At 46.6% G+C, this 21,795-nt stretch overlaps 1 protein-coding gene across 1 annotated transcript in view; it reads right to left on the bottom strand.

Moving 5' to 3' along the window:
- Positions 1-15,876, bottom strand: part of COL13A1 (collagen type XIII alpha 1 chain) — a gene marked incomplete at both ends in the record, with an annotated part of 51,425 nt that extends 35,549 nt beyond the window's left edge. Inside the window, 10 exons of the mRNA XM_079536239.1 lie at positions 2,895-2,951; positions 4,740-4,766; positions 5,060-5,086; positions 5,193-5,219; positions 6,282-6,308; positions 6,795-6,821; positions 9,114-9,149; positions 12,619-12,669; positions 15,306-15,332; positions 15,856-15,876. Of these exons, the coding sequence (XP_079392365.1) occupies positions 2,895-2,951; positions 4,740-4,766; positions 5,060-5,086; positions 5,193-5,219; positions 6,282-6,308; positions 6,795-6,821; positions 9,114-9,149; positions 12,619-12,669; positions 15,306-15,332; positions 15,856-15,876 (327 nt within the window). The remainder of the gene's footprint in view (positions 1-2,894; positions 2,952-4,739; positions 4,767-5,059; positions 5,087-5,192; positions 5,220-6,281; positions 6,309-6,794; positions 6,822-9,113; positions 9,150-12,618; positions 12,670-15,305; positions 15,333-15,855) is intronic.
- Positions 15,877-21,795: the final 5,919 nt, after the last annotated feature.

The following is a 21,795-nucleotide window of genomic DNA, read 5'->3' as shown; positions in this document are numbered from 1 at the left end:
GAGCCATTTTTCAGCTCTTTAAAACAGCATTTGGTCAACCTCATTGTGCTTCAGCAATGCAATGCTCATGGAGCCTCCTAACCCAGCCCTTGCTCAGTCCAAGTCCATGCACAAAGGGCTCCTGCTGATGAGCTCAGAGGTAGCAGCAGGATTTTCTTCCCTCAAGCACTAGCATTTACTTTACAGCCTCGTGTTTTTTCTTAGTATTCAAATGTCGAGCTCCTGGAATTGCTTGGTGCTGGCAGATCTGTAGTAGTGGTTTACACTTTGTCTCACTTAGAGAATGAATAAGGCAGCAGCAAAACATCACAGCAAAATTCTCTAGTGAAGCTGGCCTCTGGGGATGGAGGGAATTTGCAGCCCTGACTGACGACAAGACACGGGGCAGCTATTCAACTTTCCCACTTCATCCTGGATAGGAACTTCGGCTTTCAAAGCCTTCCCAAGAGGTCAGCCCTTGGCATGCCTCTTCAGACTGTTACTTTGAAGGCCAACCCATGCAAGCTGTGGGGCTTTACGTGCTGTGAACATTGAGCTGATAGGAGCTGGGTTGAGAGCAGTCTCAAGTGATAACACCGGGATTTCACACAGCACTGGGAAGGCACCTCGTGGCACTGCAGTGCCCTGCTAGCATCTGGCAGTGCAGACAGGAGGGTGACAAAAACCAGCCACTTCATAAAGGGTGCTGAGCACACTCCAGTGTGGTAATTACAGAAGTTTATCCACACAGGAAAGTCCATCCCAACTGATGGAACGGAGGGATGCTTCAAGTGGGCTCATTAAAAGCCACATGAACTCTGACTATGGACACTCTTACTCACTATTCATACGTCCATAATTCATTTTATGAATTCATTACCAAAATAACTAAACTAAACATGAGTTATGGTCCTGAAAACCAAAATAAATGTGTTTACACCAAGATTTAATGCAATTTAATGAAATCATTGTAAGAGCTTATTTAAACATGCTTTCCCCAGCGATTCAGACCAGACTAGCCCTCAGAAGTGCTTGCTATTCATTCTTCCCAGTTAAACTTCACAGACATTTCCTACATTTCAGCAAGAGGTTTCCAACCTCTTCTGGAGATTGAATATGCAGGACCTGACTCTGTAAAGTAGGAGAATGCTTGTCAACAGTCCTGACTGCAGTTTCATGGCCCATTTCTTTTAGATTTAAGAACTGGCTCTGCTGCGTTTCTTTTTAGCTATATTATCACATCAAAGATTTCCTCCACTTCAAACAACATCTCTCAGCTCTGCCCAAACCCCTTGGAAGCCCCTCTGTAGGGAAAGACAGACAGGTAGTAAGCTGATTAATCACAAGCATCAGAATAGGCTTAGAAACAGGCAACGAGGAGAGGTCTACCTGGAAAGTGCGTCTCTTTATGACCGGAGGTGGAGCCAGCCGCACTGAATTGAGGAGAGGCAACAGCTGGAGATCAAACCAGAAGGTCACAGTGCAAAGGAGGCCATTAGGGCATGGAGAGTCAGAGAGCAGCCGGGGGAGAAAACAGAGAAAAGGGGAACAGAGAGATTGCTATGAAAGTCAATGACTGCGTGCAGCCGGTGGTACAGGTACCTGCTGGCAGACCTCTGAGCTCCTGTGCACTGTGCACTGCTCACTGGGTATGTGCTGTCCACCAGTCCGAGCCAACCAGGGCCTGAAGCACAGAGCTGCTACAGCTTCTTCTGCTCAGAGAGAGCTCACCCAGGGGATTTCTGACTCAGCTCCACTCCCAGACAATGTTTATTGCAAGACACCCCCATACTGGCTCTGCTCTTCAGTTCTCATCATCAGATCTGAGACAGCTATCAAAAAGCTCATCTTGTCCAAGGTTTTTCCAAGTGCACTTTCCCATTGTTTTCCCTCTTCCCTTACAAGAAAGTATCCGGGGGCCTCATCCTTCCCCAGGGTGCAGCTGGCAGTGTGGCTGGCTGGGGTCAGCAGAAGGGCTCAGGGCCAACACAAGGGTGCTAGCGTGGTTCATTTGGCAACATGAACACTGCCAAGGGAGAAGACAAGAACTTAGAATCTCTGAGCCCTGAGCAAGGTACTGCCTTGGTAGCCTGCACTTTGATTTTCCTCACTTAGCAGTAACAGCAGCCTCCAACTGCTTATAGCCAGGAATGCTGCCCCAGTGCACAAAGCTGACCCGGACACACAGCAATCAAATGCATTAAAGCTCAGGAGCATTTGTTCATCCTCCTGCAGTATCCAGTTTCCACTTGCATACACACTGCTGTCAGCCTGGCAGTCACCACGGCAGCTCTAGGCCCAGGAATGCTCCCCTGGCCTGATCCGCTTTCCTGTTCCTATCAGTTTTCCATTGAAGCTGTTCTCAATTTACACAGGGAGAAGAGAAAGGAGCATTCTGTGCTCAAGTCAAAAAGCCTGTGCCCCTGTGCACAGCCGTTCCCCACGTGAGTTGTGCTTGGATCCCAGAGGTGTGCCTGCAGGTCTTCCACCACAGTGACCACGCACCCCAGCAGTGCTGTTCAGTCCCTTTAAATGCCACTCCTTGCTCTGGCAGCAAAAGCCAGGACAGTCTTGTTGCAAAGGGAAATGGCCATCCAATATTGCAGCATCACCGCCCCCTGCTCAGGTGGCCATGTTCAAATACACTGATTCTGAAATATTACACAGCTTACAGGGAAGCAGAGGGAGGATGGTGGAAAAGATGAAGGGGAAAATGGAGGGAAGCAGTATGAGCCCTTCCAAAAGAAGACAAGATCTAACAATGGACTTGGGTGCAAGTAGGATCATTTAGAGAAGGAGCCTGACACCCCCTGCAGCCAGCCCTGCCCCTCTGGACCCCAGAAAGAATAGCGTGCAATATTGGATGCCTTGTGCCTTTGCATCAGAACCATTCCATCGGACTGTTACCCACAAACCTTCAGCGTAAGGATCTGGTTAGAGCGCAGGGCTGCAAGGGTGGTACTTAGGTACTCCTAGGGGACAGGGAAGACACACAACAGGGGGTCAGTGAAACACACGCTGTTTTTGAGAGCAGACAGAGTGTAGTTGCTCCTCTCTTCCCAGTGCTAAGCCCTGGGTGGCATTCTGGGACAGCCTCATGCCTGAGATCATCTCTTGCAGAGCCACAGGCCATACAGAAGGAAAAATAGGAAACTACAACATGAGCCAAGGCATACATCCTACCCTTATATTTCCTTCCTAAGAAAACAAAGACCTAACAAAACTGAAACATCTCTGGCTTTTTCAGGATGTTGGTTCTCACCTCCTTGACCAAAAAAAAAAAACAACCAACAAAAAATTTGACAAAAGTGTTCACCAACCAGTAAAACAAGAAATTGCAATTCAATCAAATGTGGGGCACATATACAGCAAGGCTCTTTCCCACTCTGATTTTGGGAGGAAGAGAAGGAACTGCAACTCTTTGGGCTGCCTTGCACCACTAGCCCCAGCTTTGCAGCCTATGACCTGACACTGCAGGACAGCCCACCCTAGAGCTGATCTAGTGGCAACCACTCTTCCCACAAGCACATCTCTACCTTGAAAGGACCCAAGGGTTTCTTAAAGTGCTGAGCCTGATGCCTCAGTGAGACCAGCACTACCCCAGGAGAGCCAAGGAGGCATCACCAAGGCTTTGCTGGGACGTGAGACTTTGCACCAACCTCTTCCCTGTTGTCCCAGCCCTGTGACATTACCCCCAGGATGCCTACAGCCCAGCCCACCAAACCGGTGCGCCCTAGCCCCAGGTTGCTCCCAGTGATGCACAACTTGCACCTTTGCTTTGACGTGTTTCTGTCAGTCCCATGCCTGCTTTTCACCTTGAGCTCTGAGGACAGGCAGGAGCCAAAGATTGTAATCAGAATCCAGGACACCGCTTGGGCAAACATTGTTCTTAGCTTCTTTTTAGCATAACGATCTAGTGAGCAGGCTCACCTAAATAAACACAGCTGACCTGCTATTATTGTACCCAAGCTGGCACTTGCCCACAGCTCCCATCTCTCTTGCTGCCAGCTGAGATCGTGCTCCTGCCTCCGCTACGCAGAGCATTCAGGGCCTTGCTCCCCTGGGACAGGCACCAGAGCCCAGCTAATTGTCCAGATGCTCATCAAAAATAAACAGAAAGCCCTTAAGCCTGTCTCCCCGTACACCCAGATTACAAATTCCAGCCACTTCATATGATGTTGTTCCAATGCATTTCCAGTGGATTTTCAGCACTCCAGTTGTTTTTAGAGCTGGTTAAATTCTGCCTCTGTAATCCCCTCAAACTCCATGATGTACTCTCTCCTCTCTTGGCTGCAGTACATGCTGGCCATGCCAGGACACAGAGGCAAGGGGGCAACAGCCTGGCTTTCGTTAAAAGGCTGCTGCCACCAGTCCTCCCATGGCAGACTGTGGAAGTGGGACTGAGCCGGTGCTCTCTGCTCCTACAGAAACTTCAGGTTTCACTGAGTTTTGGGGTGAAGACCCTACCTTCCCCCCACCATGCTGCAGCACAGAGGCTCTGCAGAAAGAAGAAATGACAGCATTTAGCTTGGGGTCAGCCTCAGTGGCAGGAAGAGAGCAGAGAGCCAAGATCCCTCCTGGAAGTCCTTATCTACAGCTTTTCTGTGAAACACATCAATCAGCTGAGCGCTGCTCTCAGGCCCGGGTGACACATCTTGTTCATGAAACGATCTATATTTCCAACAAAAAGCCATTCAAACGAAAGGGGGATTAACATTCAGGAAGGCACAGGACAGACGATAATAACGCTAATGACTTACCCTGTGGGAGTACTCTGTGCACTGACCCTGTGTAAGAAGGGGATTAAAAGAAAAGAGTTTAAACCACGAACAGAGAGAACCAAAATAGACATTGGAGGGCAGATCCACAAGGTGTAAATCACGATGGCTCTACTGAACTCAGTGAGACTATGCCAATTTGCACTCGATAAGCAGCCTACCTCCCACCCACTGACCCTGCAGCCCTTTGCTTTTCCTGTATCTCTCAGTCACTCAAAGTCAAACCGAGCAGCACTAGCCCAGCCCACTTCTCTGCTCATTTTTTTACATGCAATTTTCAGCGTATTGCCCATTAAAATTACCTTTTCTCCTTTTTGTCCTGGGGGTCCCTATAAAAGAGATGAGGTTTTTAAAGGCTCTTGGTAAAGGAGAGGTTCTGTACATGCAAGAGGAAAGGGATGGGGGAGGTACAAACACAAAATATAGGGTACTTACGGGCTGTCCCCTGGGACCTGTGGCACCCTTTAAAGAAACACACAGTCATGAATACAAGATGGATTTACAGCGACAAATGCTTTCAGTGTAGGGAGTAGGTGGAACCTCAGTTTTTACAAACTTTTGTGGAGAACAGTTTCCAAGAGAGCTCTGGGTTCCCTCTGTTACTCGGCAGGAGTGAAAATGCACACATGTTCTGGCTGCACCATGGGGGGGATTTATTAAAAGGAGGGGTGAAAAAACATCAGGAAAACACACCCTCATTGTTGCCTGGACCTCAGCTGTCAGCATGTCTCCTTGGCAGATGCAATGAGATCGAACAAGCAGCAGCCAGGACTGAAGCCTGAGCTAGGGTTGTGCAACTGAGGAATGGCAGCTCACCCTCTTCCAGGGAGCAGGGATGGGGACCTTCAACATGTGCTTGCCAGAGGGCTACACTGACTCTTGGGCTCCAGAAACAGAATTTGCAGAAGAAAACATCCAGCAGTTCACTGAGCAAAGCTGACTACAGAGCTGCTACTTTGGTGTGCTCATGTTTGGGGATTTCATCATCCAAGAAGTTGAGAGAAACAAGATCACACTTGGGTTCCCATGAAGAATAACCCAAGTTTATCATTCCCAAATGAAAGCATTTTGGTATGATGCACAAATGTAACAGACCTTCAAGAGGGGAAAGAAAAGCATTCAAACAAATAATACACTTTTTTTTTGTTAGGTAAGTTGAAAGCCACCAGATGGGTTTTCAAAAACTTTCCATCAACTTTTACTTCTGCTATGAGGCCAACCACAAAAAATGTCAGCTCCCGGAGTATATTTAAAGAACATAATTGCTAACTGTGAGGAAAACATATCCCATGCATAACTACAGAGTTGCTGTTGTGACATGATGAATCTGATAGCCATAATGTAAAGATTACAGGCATGCATCTCCACACTGCAATGAAGTTACAGAATTAGGTACATAGCTAGGCCATTAGCTGAAGCTAGGACCACTAGTCTGCCTACAAGCTTATTTCCAGCTGAGAGGCAATGCCATTTCAAACCAATCCATCAACCACTAGCATATATAATTTTTGTTGTTGTTATTACCATCTCTCCCTTCTGTCCGGGATAACCCTGCAAAAGAAAGAAAACATCCCTCAGCTTCAGCCACTGCAACCTCTAAAAGATATTTGCTTTACCTGCTTACCCTTTGCCTTGAGAGGTACTCACAGCCACTATTATTTCTCAAGAGAGATACAACGCCACACACGTGCAGCTTTGCTCATATAACTAACACTACATTGTTCCCCAACACCCAAAACACTGAGGTTTTCCGTGCAGCAGGTTGGCTGCTGCCCCTGTGAGGTGCTGGTTCAGAGATTTACCTGGAAAGGAAGCAGCCACGCTCGCTCTCCCTAATCTCTTGCCACCTGCAACTCCCCCAAGGCATCTGTGGCATCCACTTGCCTACCAACCTTCTGATTTTCATTTAATCCATGCATGCGCATGACACTGCAAAATAATCCTCTTAAAAACATACTCTGTAGCATGCAGGCTGGTAGGAGAGTGGGACCTGGCAGGTGGCAGGGCACAAAGCCTCCAGAGAGACTGTTTGCTTACCGGTTTGCCATCCAAGCCAATAGGACCCTGAAAGAAAACAAAAACAAAAAAAAACAAAAGGGGGAGAAAAAATGAGAAATGCTTTCACCTGAGCATCTGTCCACCTCCCCCAGCAAAAACTATGTGCCACAAAACTGCAGAGATGGGTACACAGAATCACACACAGAATCACACAGAATCACCCGGGTTGGAAGGGACCTCAAGGATCATGTGGTTCCAACCCCCCTGCCTAGCAGGGCCACCAAACATACACATTTAGATCAGGTTGCCCAGGACCCCGTCCAACCTGGCCTTGAACACGTCCAAGGACGGGGCATCCACAACCTCCCTGGGCAGCCCGTTCCAGGGCCTAACCACTCTCCTTGTAAAGAACTTCCCCCTAACATCCAACCTAAATCTTCCCTCCTTCAACTTGGATCCATTTCCCCTAGTCCTGCTATTGTCAGCCCTTTTAAAGAGTTTACTCCCCTCCTGGGTGTAGGTTCCCTTCAGGTATTGATAGGCTGCAATGAGGTCGCCCCGCAGCCTTCTCTTCTCCAGGCTGAACAAGCCCAACTCCCTCAGCCTCTCCTCATAGGGGAGGTGCTCCAGCCCCCTGATCATCTTAGCCGCCCTCCTCTGGACCCTTTCCAAAATCTCTATGTCTTTCTTGTACTGAGGGCTCCACACCTGGACACAGTACTCCAGATGGGGCCTCACAAGAGCCGAGTAGAGAGGGACAATCACCTCCCTGTCCCTGCTGACCACCCCTCTCCTGATGGAGCCCAGGATCCCATTTGCCTTTCGGGCTGCCAGAGCGCACTGCTGGCTCATGTTAAGTCTCTCGTCCATCAGGACCCCCAGGTCCTTCTCTGCCGAGCTGCTCTCAAGGACCACTCCTCCCAGCCTGTACAGGTGCCTGGGGTTCTTCCGGCCCAAATGCAAAACCTTGCACTTTGCCGTGTGGAACCTCATTAGGTTCACCCGAGCCCGGCTTTCCAGCCTTGGGTACCACCCAAGCTTCCTGATTGCTTCTGCTGGGACCTTCTCACTGTCAGCCCATTTCAGCAGCAAAGCAGGAGAGATTATCCATTGGCAATTTGCAGGAAAAAAAAACCCTCAGCATTTCAAATGTTGCAGCATCTCATCAATTAATTGAAAATCAGCACAGTTATCTGGAGATTCAGATTTCAAAAGACCATTGGGAAAAGAGGAATTTTTGCGAATGATAGTATAATAGAAGTGTCCCAGGGAAAAAGTGACATAGAGCTCAGCAGCATTTTGAAGGTACGATATGATGAAAAACAGGCCCCACGGAGAGCCATCCCACTCGACACTTTCTCATGAGCTGGGCTGATTTGTTCTCTGCTGCTCCAAAAGCCAAAGACCACAAGGGCCAGGAGAGATCTGCTTCTCTTCAGCCTCAGGGCAGATCACAGCCCCCCTTCTCACAAAGGGCAGAGCTGCGGAGTCAGATTGGTTCAGAGGTGGCCAATTCCTCCTGTTTTCCTCTGAAGACCTGCTCTGGCACATCATGTGTCCTGGAGAAGCAGCTTCAGCTGCTCGGCAGGAGCAAGGGCGCCAGGGCTGTTTGTGTTTGCCTTAGGCTTCCTAGCTGTCCAGGAGAAGTGCATAAGAATAAATAGCAACCGTTTGAGTTTTCCAGCAGCCTTGATGCTCCACAGAGCATTGTCAGCAACTGTAAAGCTGAAATGAAATGTGCTTTGTCCTCTTTCAGGCTTGTTTCTCATTCCCTTACCCATCTGTAACTTCACACTGGAAAAAAATCCCCCCTACATTCTTATGCTTTTTGCCCTTTCGCTCTGGCATGACCATGGTGTTCAACCCAGTTCCCACCTGAATTCCATCACACAGAGCCCTGTTTGGATTACAGATGCTCATTGCTACTACAGAATCACCTAAAAGTTCAACTAAGGTTGGAATTTCACGTACCCAGATTATTTTCTTTGCTTGGGGAGTATTTTCTCAGAATGGTTCTCTTTTACTAAACAGATTGGGCTTCAACTATGTTATTTTAACACTTACGTTTTTCTTTTTTTTTTTAAATTAATTTCCTTTTGGCATACTATGGTTAGTTTGGTGTGTTTTTTTTCCCCCCCTAAGCATCACTTAAAATGAAAAAAAAAAAAAAAAAGAAAAAAGAAAAAAGAAAAAAAAAGAAAAACAAAAGAAGAAAGCAAATGAAGAAAAAATTACTTTTTCCAGGAGTATCAGATCAGATCCTTGGCATCAGACAGATGATAAGGTACAGCAAGCACTAATGACACTGCTTAGTAATACCACACACACATACCTCATCAATCTAGCAGTTACACTTACCGGGAATCCAGGAAAACCTCTTGTTCCAGGCTGTCCCTGGAAAAGATGAAACAGAGACAGCAGTTTAGAGGAACCGAAAGGGATTCCTATGGACCCTAAGTTCTGTCTATGAAATCTTTTCTCTAGCCTGTGCCCATTTATCCTACGGCTCTCCAAGGAGTTACCCAAGACCTCCAAGGAGAATGCGACTGGGGAAGAAGGGGAAATCTCACATTCCCACTCCAGTTTATACAGGGCCAGGAAAATGCTGGAGCAGGTCCAGTTTGGACTGCAAGCAGTTTCCTTGAAGTTTCTCCATTAATTAAGTGGGTGTCCCTAGCCCATACATGAGCCATTTGGAGTATGTTCCAGAGGCTGAGCTCATTTTATGGCAATTCTTGCTGCCATAAACCGGAGGCGTTTAATGCAGGATGCTGCTCTGCACAAGACAAACCTTGCAGGTCACTGGTGTCTAAATACAGCCATTCCCCCCCCGTCTCCTCCCTCCCCTGTGTCTTGTCCCAGTGCATTCATTTTCCTCACAAATAATTCTGGCCAAGGTACGATTTTTCTCTTTTTGCCTGCTTTTTCCCATCTAAGAGCTAAGAGAAAAAGGAGTGGTGTTATAAGGAATGTGAGCATCAAGTCCTTTACCCTTGCCTTTTCCTGGTTAGCCAGGGCTGGCTACCACTTTGAGAACAGTTATAGTAAACACACTGACTTGCAATATATTTAATAGTTTCTTCGTTACTCGCTTGAACACACTGGGGTGGGTGAGAGGAGGGGGCAGAAAGAAAGAAGAAAAAGAAAAAATGGTTCTTCGCATAATTCTTCTGTGAAATCCCAAGACGCAGATACCCTAGGTCTTTGGGCATCTAGTAAAGATACCAGTTTACTTGAGGATCATTATTGTGTGTTCTGTCTACTAGGAAAGACCTGGGTATAAGAAAGAGTTTGCTTTTTCACCTTAACCAGAGCAATCCAGAGGAAGGGAAAGAACGGTACAGGTTGGCCTGGCTTCAAGGCGCTGATGAGGTTTGCCATAGCAAAGCAATGCAGTCCCCTTGGGAGAGAGCTCATAGCCTCATCACCAGGAGAAGTAAGATCTTCAGATTGCATCTCTTCCAGCCTCCCTGCCGCTGCAGAGAGGCTCAGTGGGGATTCAGTCCTGCTGAGGATGGGGATAAATAACCTCTTTGCACAACTTGAGGGCTGCCCCTACCATAAAGTGCCTGGACTTGCACCAAACAGTTGTTTTTATACACAGTGCTAGCAGGACCTGATTACGTTTGCATTGTTTTCTTAGTTTCACTAAGTTGAACTTGGTCAACTTTGCTTTGCATTGCAAGATATATATAAAACCACCTGGTCCCATTGGCCAGCGACCAGGAGGGAAGATCAGCTATAAATTAAAGAATTTGTCCACCACTGCTTTCTGAAAAGGCGAAAATCAAGTAGAGCCTAGCCACAATTCATTAATTCTGGCTCCCTGCTGGAAGTCTCCCCAGACAAGAAGTGCTAAAAAAAGAATTAAGGAGAAAATCTGGAAATGGTGCAATTTGGCTTGCTCTCTAGGCTGCAGACTGCTGCCTCTTTCTCCTTGGAGGACGGCATAGTGATTTGCACGGTATCAGGCCAAAACAACAGTTCACAGTGAGTGATTCCAAGAGTCTGTTTTTGTTGGGTAGCTGTTTTTCCTTGTCTTCTTTTTAAGATGTTGATCCTATGAAGTATGTAATCCCGGGAGCTGCCAAATCATGGAGATCATCTGTTTCTGCCACTATCGGCATACTGTCCCTCTCTGGCTAGGAGTTAAGCAGCTCTGAGCAAAAGCTTTAACCTTCAAATGAAAATCTGGAAACTATTTCTCATCCCACATCTTCCCAAGTGGCCCCTTGGCTGGGGTTCCTGTGTTTGTCTTCGGTGCTCAGCCATCCTTCTGACCTACCACCAGCTCCCCTGGAAATGGGATCATCTTCACAAGGGCTATGGGGGAGAAGCGGGGAGCTCGGGTAGGCAAAAATTCCTCTTAAAAATCACTTGCCATCTAAGTTTTCTGGTTTTTGGGTTTTTTTGTTTTTGTTTTCTTTTGAGGTTCAACATGTTCTGTGCTTTCCCAAATGGCAGCAAAGGCAATGAGGCTGCACTGAAAGAGACATTAAGTCTGTCTTGCAGACTAGGCACATGTTCTTCAGGGAAAGAGCAGTGCCCAGCTACATTTGCAGGTCCTACATCGATGAGGACCACCAGGTTTTCTCTCCTATTGCTGTTTCATACTAGGCTGAGAGCTACAGCTTGAGAGAAACAGAAGAAACATGCAACCCTTACCCTCCAAAAACTGCTTGTGGCACTTGGGTGGTTTTTCTCAGAGATTAGCATGGAGGAACCCATCAGCCCACCCTCCTCACCTGGCCAAGTGACCAGGGCTGATCTGTTGTGTAACAAATGCTTAAGGAAATTCTTTTGCTTCAGATCTGTCGCTTCTCAAACTGCAGTGTGCCACGCAGGTGGGCCTGGGAGCCCACAAAGCTGTTACTTATTAGAAACTCTTCTTTTGGAAAGCTAATTGGAAAGCCAGATGTAGCCAAGCATTCGTGCTGCCTAGGTCTCTCTCACTTGACCTCTGCTGTGAAACAAAAGTCCCAGCAGCCCATCCTCTTGGCAGGTCAAGGACAGTGCTCTTCACAGGTTAATCAAAATCGGAAGTGCGCAGAGGGAGGGAGAGAATTAAGTCCCTGGGTCTTTTCTCATGGAAATCTCCAGAGAAGGCTGCACAGGGATGGAGTGCGGAGGACTGGCTGCATCTGCACAAAAGCAGAGGCTTGATGGCTGAAGTGCAGAGCAAGAAACATCCAGTGTTTAGGGCACTTAAGTTCTCCAGCCCTTAATACTGTGCCAGCCTGTTTTTTCTGACCCTACACTTGCAAGAAGTTTTGTCTGGCTGACTTCTTGCTTTTGCTGGAGTGGGGTGCGAAATCCTCCCTTGCCTTTCCTCTGCTCCCCAGTCAGCAAAGGGGTTTTCAAGATTTCAGTATCTACACTGGCAAAGAGTTTCCAAGGCTTTAGGTACTGACAGGGACCTCTGGACAACTCTGATCTATCCATTTTTGTGAGTTCTCTAGTCACCAGCTTAGCTCTGATCCTGCTCTTCTGCAAAATTAGGGGGGCTTGTCCTTCGCTAACGAAACCAAAGGCTGAAATCAGCCAGGCTAATAGCACGTTCTCCTCAAAAACAGGAGTGGTCCTGTTGCAAGAAGGAAATATGGTTTTTTCCTTTCAAATACAGGACTATAGTTTCTTTGTAAGACGAGGCTTCTTTGTCTGTTCTGAAGTATGAGCTGTAATTTCATTATACATAGTATATAATAGTGGTATAAAACCAAGCCTGGCTCAACATGGGAACCACATTATACAGGGGTTTTGCTCTCTCCAGCTGATGCTGTCTTGCTGCCCCTCCTAAATGTTTATTTCCCTGTAACTTGCCCACATCCTGAATCAGTCAAAAATAGAGAGTAAAGTCACTCACGGGTGGACCACGGGGCCCAATGATAGACATGCCTGCTTCTCCTGGAGCGCCCTGCAGAGAGACAGGGAAAGGAAAAGGGGTGAGAAAAGGTGAAAATACAATGAAAATGACATTTCCATCAAGACTGAGATTTAATGAGGCTGCTCAAGGTATAAGAATATCAGGACTCATGCGGCAGCTGCCATTCTGGCCTCCCCCAGCTCACTCCGGGAGGAGAAATGTCATTTGGGACTATCTATACACAACAAAAAAATAGAAGCTGTGCAGCAAGTAAAATTATAAATGTGTAAAACACTTGTTGGCAAAACACAGGCTCTGCCCCCTTGCAAATGTGAAAGACTGCCTGAAACCCCTGTTGCTGCCAGAATATGTCTGGTCAGACTTCAACTTCAGAGAATACTAATGTTTTTCCGTAATTTCCATTGCTAATGCTCACCCTCAGTCCCTGGTCCCACCACACCCACAGTTTGGAACTTTGTAAGCACTTTCCACATTCCTCCCCAGACACAGCTACATTTTAGTGACTGCTTTCTGCCCATCCTGTATATTCTTTGTAAAGCAAAGAATACGTTGCATATGTTGTATATTGTCTTCTGCAAACAGGCAAAACATATGGGGAAAAATTACCTAAGAAAACCCCACAGATTCTGAATACTCTCTGGTGATCATTTCTAAGAACATCCTTTGTAGGCAGTATGGAAACACTGGCTAGAGAGCTCCATACCAAAGACCATGTTCTCTCTTACAGACTAAGATTAGATGAACTGGCCATGTTTTTTGACTGCAAAGCTAGCTATTCTATGAATAGGTCAATTGAGACTTAATGACCGGGCAGGAATGCAAAAGTTTAGGTCTGAATTAAATAACTTGATGTTGAAGCAGCATCACATGCTGCACAGTATAAAGTGTGTGTTCAGAGCGGAGAAGGGGGAATACAGAAAATAAAAGGCTTGCTCAACTGTGGTTTCTGGAAGAAACTGGGTCTGCCATGGAGACAAGCAGTATAATTAATGATGTATCACACTGATTCAGTTTGGGCTAGATCCTAAGACAAACATCAATTCTGAGACCATTCTAGTACCTGAAAACCAATACAGATATACTTGAGATCTTGCCTCTCCTACGTCAAGCTGCACCGCAAGAAGTGCTGGAGACTTTGGTGTCGATTTCCAGCCCAGTTAGGGCTCAGTGCAGAGGTCCCAGCAGCAGTAATCCCCCACACCACATATGCCCTGTAGATCCCAATGCAAGGGCTGGATCAGTAGTGGCACAGGCTGCCTTCATTCTTGCAGCAGGCGCTGAGAGCCCACCCAGAGCCAGGACCAGCCAGGCCTATGGGCTCTATCTGCTTGACTGACAATCTCAAAGCCGCTGGTGAAAGTGCAGCACAATTTGCCCAAGGCTTTTTCTCTTTCAAAGCGTGAACTGCACTAAGTGGACATGGAAACAAGTCCTTAAGTCAGTAACAGGCAGCTGATAAGAGACGCACAATTAACAGTTGCCAGAACAGCAGCTGAGCTGTCTCCTTCCCACAGTTCAAGATAACCTGCATATCCAGGAAGCCTCTCACACATTCTGCACCAGAGACAAAAGAAAAAGGGATATGGCGAGCTCCGGGAAAATGGGAGGCACGGGCAGCTGGTCAGCTGCTTCCTGACTGCACTGGGGAAGAGCCTCGTTTGTGTGCATATCAGCTTAGATGGGATGAGGATGAAAACAGCAAATCCCTTGCTGGAAAAGCAAACAGGCGCTCTTCAGCTCCTAGCCACCCACGATGTGCAATGGGCAGGAAACACTGTGTCTTTAGAAAGCACTGTGTATCCCTGAGAGGCTGCTCCAGAAGTGCCCAGGGCAGGGCAGCCGTTGGATGGAGCATCCCATAAACCATGCAGCCTGCAAGCAACAGAACTCTCTGCAAAACCAAGCTAGGACTGCCAAGGACCTCACAGAGGGCTTTAGGGAAGTACGGGCAATTAAGAGTGAAATCTTGGTCGGTTAGATAATATTTATAGGCTCCAATGAGCAAGCAGAAGCCTGAAAGCAAGGAGAGAGATTCTCCATCCTAACTCACTCTTCCTTGCTGCATTTTTCTATCTTCCATGAAAAGGAGCAAATGGCTCTGGTATGGTGATGCCCCACACGCATGATTCCCCTACTAGGTGAATATTCATCTCTTTCCTAGTTTCTATAACTCGCTGCTTCTGGCTGCAGATTCCCAGTTATTCACACACCTCAAATGCACATCATCACTATTCTTGTGGATGCCAAGTCCCACCATGTCAGAAACAGGAGCATGCCATCCCATTTTCCTTGCTGTGGCTCACAGCAGAAATTGTGCTGACCCAAGAGGCAGAGAGGAACTGCAAGGGTGATTAGGGCAAGCGGTGCTGCCAGCATAGAAGAAACTCAGTGGTTAACACCCAGGAAGCCTCGAGGGGAGCCTTGCACGTGCCTGCCAATTCATACACTGTTAGTAAATTGTGATAAACAAGAAACACAGCTTTTTTGGAGGCTGAGTGGCCTGGGAGGAATTTGGGAGATAAACTTACCCTGCTGGGGGAGAGCAGGCACCCCAGGGTGTGGAAACCCAAAGTCGGCTGCAGTGGCCAGGGCTGCAGCTAAGATGTTTAGGCTGGCCCTTCAGGAGGGCAGCCAGAGATACTAAAGGCTGCAAGGAGCCAACTCACCTTCTCTCCAGGTTGCCCTTTTAGTCCCTGGGTCAGTGGTACCCATCGCAGCCACATGCAAGAGGGTGCAGGGGAGAGAGAAAGAGAAAGAGACACAAACACAGGCGTCAGCGGTAAGGGCACACTCTCCTGCCCCAAAACCCGGGCTGCAGAGTTGGAATGAGAGGGGCAGCCACAGTCCCCACCCCAGCCCTCGTTCCCATCCTTATCTCAGGTTGCTTGAGTGGAAAGCAGTCCTAGAACGCAGTGCTCAGCCAGGCAGGGCATGGCCCCCTTGTTTGGGCAGGGTTATTTGGAAAGGGCAGCAGTAGGCAGTGGGCAGGGGAGCATGTTAGCAAGCCCGTGGTTAGCAGAATGGAAGGTAACATCCTTCACATGTATGCGGTTTACAGGGCTGACTACCCCATTGCAACCTCCTCAGGTGTGGGTCTTGGAGAGGATGGCTCTCCTCATGCTCACACCACCCCAGATTCAGCCTGGAAGTACTCTGACATCTCAGGGTTCAAAGAGGAGAGGGAGGACAAGGAACACGCTAGAGGTCTCGACTTACCGGCCGTCCAGGAATCCCCATTGCGCCTTTGTCTCCCTGGCAATGAAGACAAAACCAGAGGCAATTGGAAACCGGCCAAAAGCAAGGTCATAAAACTGCACAAACGAGCTGTGCCACAGATGCAGCTAAGTGCTGCAATGCAAGCATCCAGGAATTTTGAGAGAGGAAGAGAGCAAGTTATAGAGAAACTATGTCTGTGGGGACCCCAACCTGCCTTTAAGAATCTGTGTAAGTCACCAGTTTGCCTGAGTGCAAGGCAAGCCAGATCATCTCACGACAGAAATAACGTAATTATTTAGGCAGAAAAAGGAAGGCAGGAGATTTTTTCAAGCTAACCAAGTCTAATTCCAATTTCCTCCACTTCACAAAATCCAGGTCTTGGGAACCAGCTTCATGCAGTAGTCAAGTGTCACATTTTTTCTCTTTCTTCACTCAAGTAATGTCTAGAGTAAGCTATTTATTTATAGAGTTATCACGCTTGAACTTAAAAGTATGCTCCTGTCCAGAAGCAAGAAAAAAAAAATGTGGGAAAACAAGCTAACACAGGAAAAAGTATGTCTGGAAGAAGACATATGAATGGCTGTGTTCAGTGTCCTCTACCCCTTTGAGATACTACTCAGTGAATTGTCAGGGTGTGAACAATCCTACAGCAGTTTAGGGAATGACTTTGGGTCAGGTGACACTGAACAGAGCCTTATAAACATATGAACACATATACCACAAGACCAGTGGCAATTTTCCTCAGCCACTTACCCATAAGGCAGATTTCTACCTCATACATTTTTTAAAAAGTGAATATCAGCCCTTTCTGCGTTCCTGGTTGCCAAAACTCAGCTCTGGCAGATATGGAAGACAGTCACAAAGATCCTATCAGTAATCAGCTGCTATGGCTTCAATAAGCATGTAATTTTTGTTCTGTTTTGTAAAAATGACACAACAATAACCTCCCAGTTCCATTTCCAGCAATGTCTGTGATTTCCTTGTGTTCTTTTTCACCCGGCTGCTTCCCTAGACACAAACCTAGATTTTTAGTTTCAGCAGCTGGAGACACTGAGCCCACTGCTGTCACTTCTTTGTGCCTTGTCCACTTCCAATGTGTATGAACATGCAGAGGTTTCTTTGTGCATCATAAAAGAACCACCACCAGGAAAGCAAGCTGCTGTGATCCCAAAATCTGTGCTCCTTCCTTACTCACAACCATCCCAGATGCAGATACGGTTACCATGGACTTTCACATTTGCGGAATTTCACGTAGGGCTTGTAAATCCTGTTGCAATTACCAAGCCCATCAGTGAGAAAATAGCACACTGCACCACTTCAAGGTAAAAAAGGCTTCTTCAGAAGCAGTGTATCCCAAATGTAAGAGGGTTCATAAGGACTACATTGCCATTTTGGTACCACAAAGCTCTTGTTGTTCCTATGCTGTTAGGAGCCATGACCTGTTGGCAATATGCTATTTTTCCACATTAGGAATCTATGTGAGATTGCTACCTTCTCACAGCTTAAAAAATCTTGGAGGTCTATCGATGAATGTATTGCAAGACAGAAAGAGAGAACAAAAGAAGAAAGAATGAAGTACTTACCGGAAGTCCTGGTCTTCCTGTAGTGCCCTGAAACACAATACATGCACACAAAAAAAAAAATTAAAAAAAAAAAATCAAAGTTAGCTTGACAATCCAAAGGGAAGGCTTGATATAAAGAAATCATATGTAAGGATTTAGGAAACAGAATAGTTAAAAATCTCTCCACAGCTTGTTGACCATGAGCTCTGATTGCTTTGGTTTCCTAATCACCTGTTCGTAAAATGTTCTCTCCTTTCAGTGTGGCTCTACCCACAGCTCGCTGCCTGCATAGGCTCTGAAGGTATCTGCAAGTCCATGGAGAACAAGCTAATTACAGGGCTCTGACTTTCTTCCTTAGTTTCCATCTGCTAAATATTAATTTTTCATGTATGGAATTGCTGCAGTTGCCACAGAAATGTTGCATGTTCAGAAATGGGAGGGAAAACATCCACGAGAGGATCTTTTCCTTCGGATGTGGTCCAGACAGCAAAAGAGTCCGGGAACCTCAGTACTATTGCACGATTTCATCATTTCCTTCCTTCCTTCGCCCATTTCAGTCCCAATCTCACCAAATTTCTTGCATGACTGCGGGTTGCCCTTGCCTTCACCAAAGCCTTGGCAGACATCAAGGACAACAACGGGAGCATCTGTTGGGCAAGAGGAGAGTGTAAAGGCTCCTTTTGCTCCTGGGGCTGTTGTTCATCCTTTCCTCAGCTTTTCCCCTAATTGATCAAGACTACAAGCTGGGCTCAGTGCATTTCTAAAGTGGATTTCTGTCCATTCCCATGCTCAGCCAACATCAGCACCAGGGGCTCAGCCCTACCACCGCACACGTTGCCTTTTGCAAGCTGGGAAAGAAATCCGGGAGAGAGGTGTGAGGTCATCAGTGCTTCAGGGTCGCTATCTAGACTGACATACATGTCTGACAGACAGCCAGGCAGGAGCCCCTGTCTGTTGTTCATAAGCATGAGTTTTCATCAGATTTTAATAATAAGAAATAAGTGGGAACAAATATTTCCCATGGTAACATAGAGGACTCTGCTCGTCTCTTTAGCCATGAGCTTCTGCTCACAGCAGTTGAACCAGTCTCGCTTGCCAGCCCCTTGGAAACCCAGAGTGAGTGAGACAAAGGTGCTGTTAGCTCAGGACAAATTCCACTTTGGCTAAAGATGCTCGGTCTGCCTGACTTCCTCTTGTTATTTCCATTGGCTGTCACACTCCTCACGGCCCGTCCTAGAAGTCTGCATGTGGAGACAGGTTCAGGGGTCGCAGGAAGCCAGGATACAGTAGCATATATTGTCAGCACTTCTCTGGTGGTCCCACGCATTTCTGCCAGACTTCAATCTTTCATTATGATATTAAATTTCTAGCCCTTTTTGTTGCAAAGAAAGCCTGGGCTGTGCGTCCTCCTCGCCCTGCAAAAGCACAGACTGCTCTCCAGGAGATGTCTGCACTGACCTATTGCTTTCTTTCCTGTTTCTAACGGCAATAATATAAATGCCAACATCACTACTAGTTTTGTGCCACATCCTTTTAGCATCAGTATGCGCCTGCCTGGGGCAGCTCCCTCCAGAGTCGTGATCTCTTCCCTGTAACCCAAATCTAATGCTGAAATACATTCACTTCAGTGGCCAGCCCTGAAAGTCCCTGGGATAAATGACTGCTGAAGGTTTGCGTGGATCAGGGCTTCCAGCTGTAAAATACTTTCAGACCTTCTGGCGTGGAAGGTGCAACTTTTTGGAAGATTGCTGCCATTAAAAGGGACTGTGCTCATGTATCTGTGGGAATCCAGTCCACAGCATTTTTGACTTGATGAAAGGGGAAAATAGGTTGTGCAGCAACTACTTCTCCTTGGAACGTCATCTGCAAACTGTTTAAGACATTTTTGCAAGAACAGACAAAAGATGACTACCGTATGTTTAACTTCTCATATTCCTTCATACAAACCAAGTATAGTTACTCCATTGTACATGAATATAAGCCATTTCCTCTGGAAGGACTGTGCTAGAGACAATATAACGTTTCTTTATAATCCTGTGAGATGTCAATACATGGCCTCATTCCTTGCATTACTTCTTCTGATTCACTGTGGGTCTCTTAATAGCTGTAAGAAAACTTCTGCAATAACCTAGCTGTTTTCCTGCAGCCTAAATCATCTGCGCTGAGGTTTTGCATTAGCTAACATTTGAAAAGGAAGCTGTCAACACACTTCTCCCTCTGAAATTGATAGCTACCCAGCTACACTTGAAGGCCCAGCAGTTCAGCAAGCCTGGGTGATAGCAGCAAGCAAGTCCCTACAGCTCAGCTTGCACCATGTGTTTGCGATCTGTCTTTCCGTTTTTCACAAACATGTCTGGTTCAGCGTGTGGCATCCAATGCATGTGAAGCACATGCAGCTGATCCCCCTGGGGTATGTGGGGCCAAGTGCTAACGCACAGATTTCTGAGCCCTCGCATTTGCTTTGTCCCCAGCCCTGCAATCCCTTTGTCTCACCCTCAGAAGTTGTGACATAGCAAAGAACAACTCCATCCCAACACAGGTCCTGAGCACCCACAGTACTTGCTGTTTGTGAGATCCCAAGGTGGACACCACAGACTGGAGACTGCCAGTTCATGCCCCACAAACCATGTCAGTAGCTTGTACACCATAGAGTTTCAGTACTTACAGGTGGACCTGAAATAGAGAAAGAAAAAAAAAAAAAACAGAAAAAAAAAACAAACCAGGAATTAATTTTTAATGCAATAAATCCTAAGGAGGATGGCTAATTAAATATGTTATTACTGCCTTTTTGGGCTGATACTCATGTTGCTCCCATTTCCTGACGCACTTCCAACCACCTCCTCGGTCCTTAATTAAGATATTCACACAATTAGCAGCATTGCTTGCCAGTCACCACAAGTACAGGGCAGCCCCAGAAAGCACCATGTTGGGAAGGCTGTAAGTCAGGCTGTACGCTCGTTGTTGGTCCCTTGGCACACAGGGGTCTCCTCCTTGAGTGCGACACTGCTAAGCATGGGGGACTCATTACATGCAGAACTCTCCCTCACATCCCACCTGCCCATTAGAGTCAAGAACGTTAAACCTGGGAAGGTGAGAGCCCCTGTGTTGCTAAGATGCCCACTCATCTGCCATCAGCAAACCCGCACAGGTTCATGAGGAAAACTATAACACATTGTGACAATGTGACTGAACACATTGGGTGCCTTTTCTCCATAGTACAAGCTCATTTTCTCTTTTGCTTTTGCCTCTTCCCATAGAAGGCAATCTGCCCTCTTGGAAGAGATCCCCTCAAAACCTACGGGTTTATTTTTGACTGGAAAGCCTTGCAGAAGCCTTGCAGTGCTTGTGTAGCACTGCATCTCCTTTGTATAGAACCACTGCACCATACAGAAGCACACTTCTTTCATCAGTTCCCAGAAATTTCCTCAAAACCCTGACAGATATTGTGTGCAGAAAGAAATCCCTGGGCTCACTATTTTGTGGTTTCCTCTCTGTGGGAGAATTGAGACACACAATACAACTGTCAGGGGTTTCTACATTTTCCATACTTCCTAGACACTCTTTTTCCCTTTTTTTTTTTTTTTTGTTTTTGTTTTGTTTTGTTTTGTTTGTTTTTTGTCTCCACATCAAGCGCCAAGAGGTAAAACTAAGCAGTATAGCAGGCAAGCTGACAGATAACAGGCAGCAACCCCTACTTTGCACAGGGCGTAGATGTCATGCCGAACACCTGCAGAATACATTGTCATCCTGAAAATGCCCCTGAATTAATGTCCATAAAGTACAGGAGACTTTAGATGAACAAACATTTTCTGTGTTGGAAAAGTCTCATCAATATGATGCTAGCAAATAGTTTGGCTATCTAGCTTCAGTAACCTAAAATTACATGCTCAGTGTTTTTAGTCCTGCGCTCAGCTTTCATCTAGGTTGATCAAAAAAAGGGTACTCTACTCTTAAAATAAAATAATGTTAAGAGTTAAGCATGTTGCTGGGGATCAACAGAGCTAGGGCAGAGCCAGAAGGCTTAACAAATCAAAATGAGAACAACTCTACCCAAATTTAGGACAGGAACTCAGTGGGCACCAGATTTGGTTGATCAGCAATTGCCTGCTGCCAGTGTTGGCACTGGTCACTGTCCTACACCATATGCCACGTCTAAACAACAGAAGAGTTTCTGATCAGAGGTCATTTTGGAGGTCAAGGTTTTGGAGGTCAAGGTCAGATTCAGATCCAGGAATCCCAATTTCTGCCAGACTGAGAGGAAAAAAAAAAAAAAAAGGTTTTTTGAGTTTGGCTTGGATGACAATGAGATTCTATGAGAGAACTGTTTTGGAGATATTTTGTTTCGGAGTGAGCACCATGCCACAAGGTCACTGCTTAC

Source organism: Tetrao urogallus, assembly GCF_951394365.1.
Source record: "Tetrao urogallus genome assembly, chromosome: 5".
NCBI lineage: Eukaryota > Metazoa > Chordata > Aves > Galliformes > Phasianidae > Tetrao > Tetrao urogallus.
The sequence above is the reverse complement of the archived record's forward strand: the minus strand, read 5'-3'. Positions and strand labels throughout refer to the sequence as shown.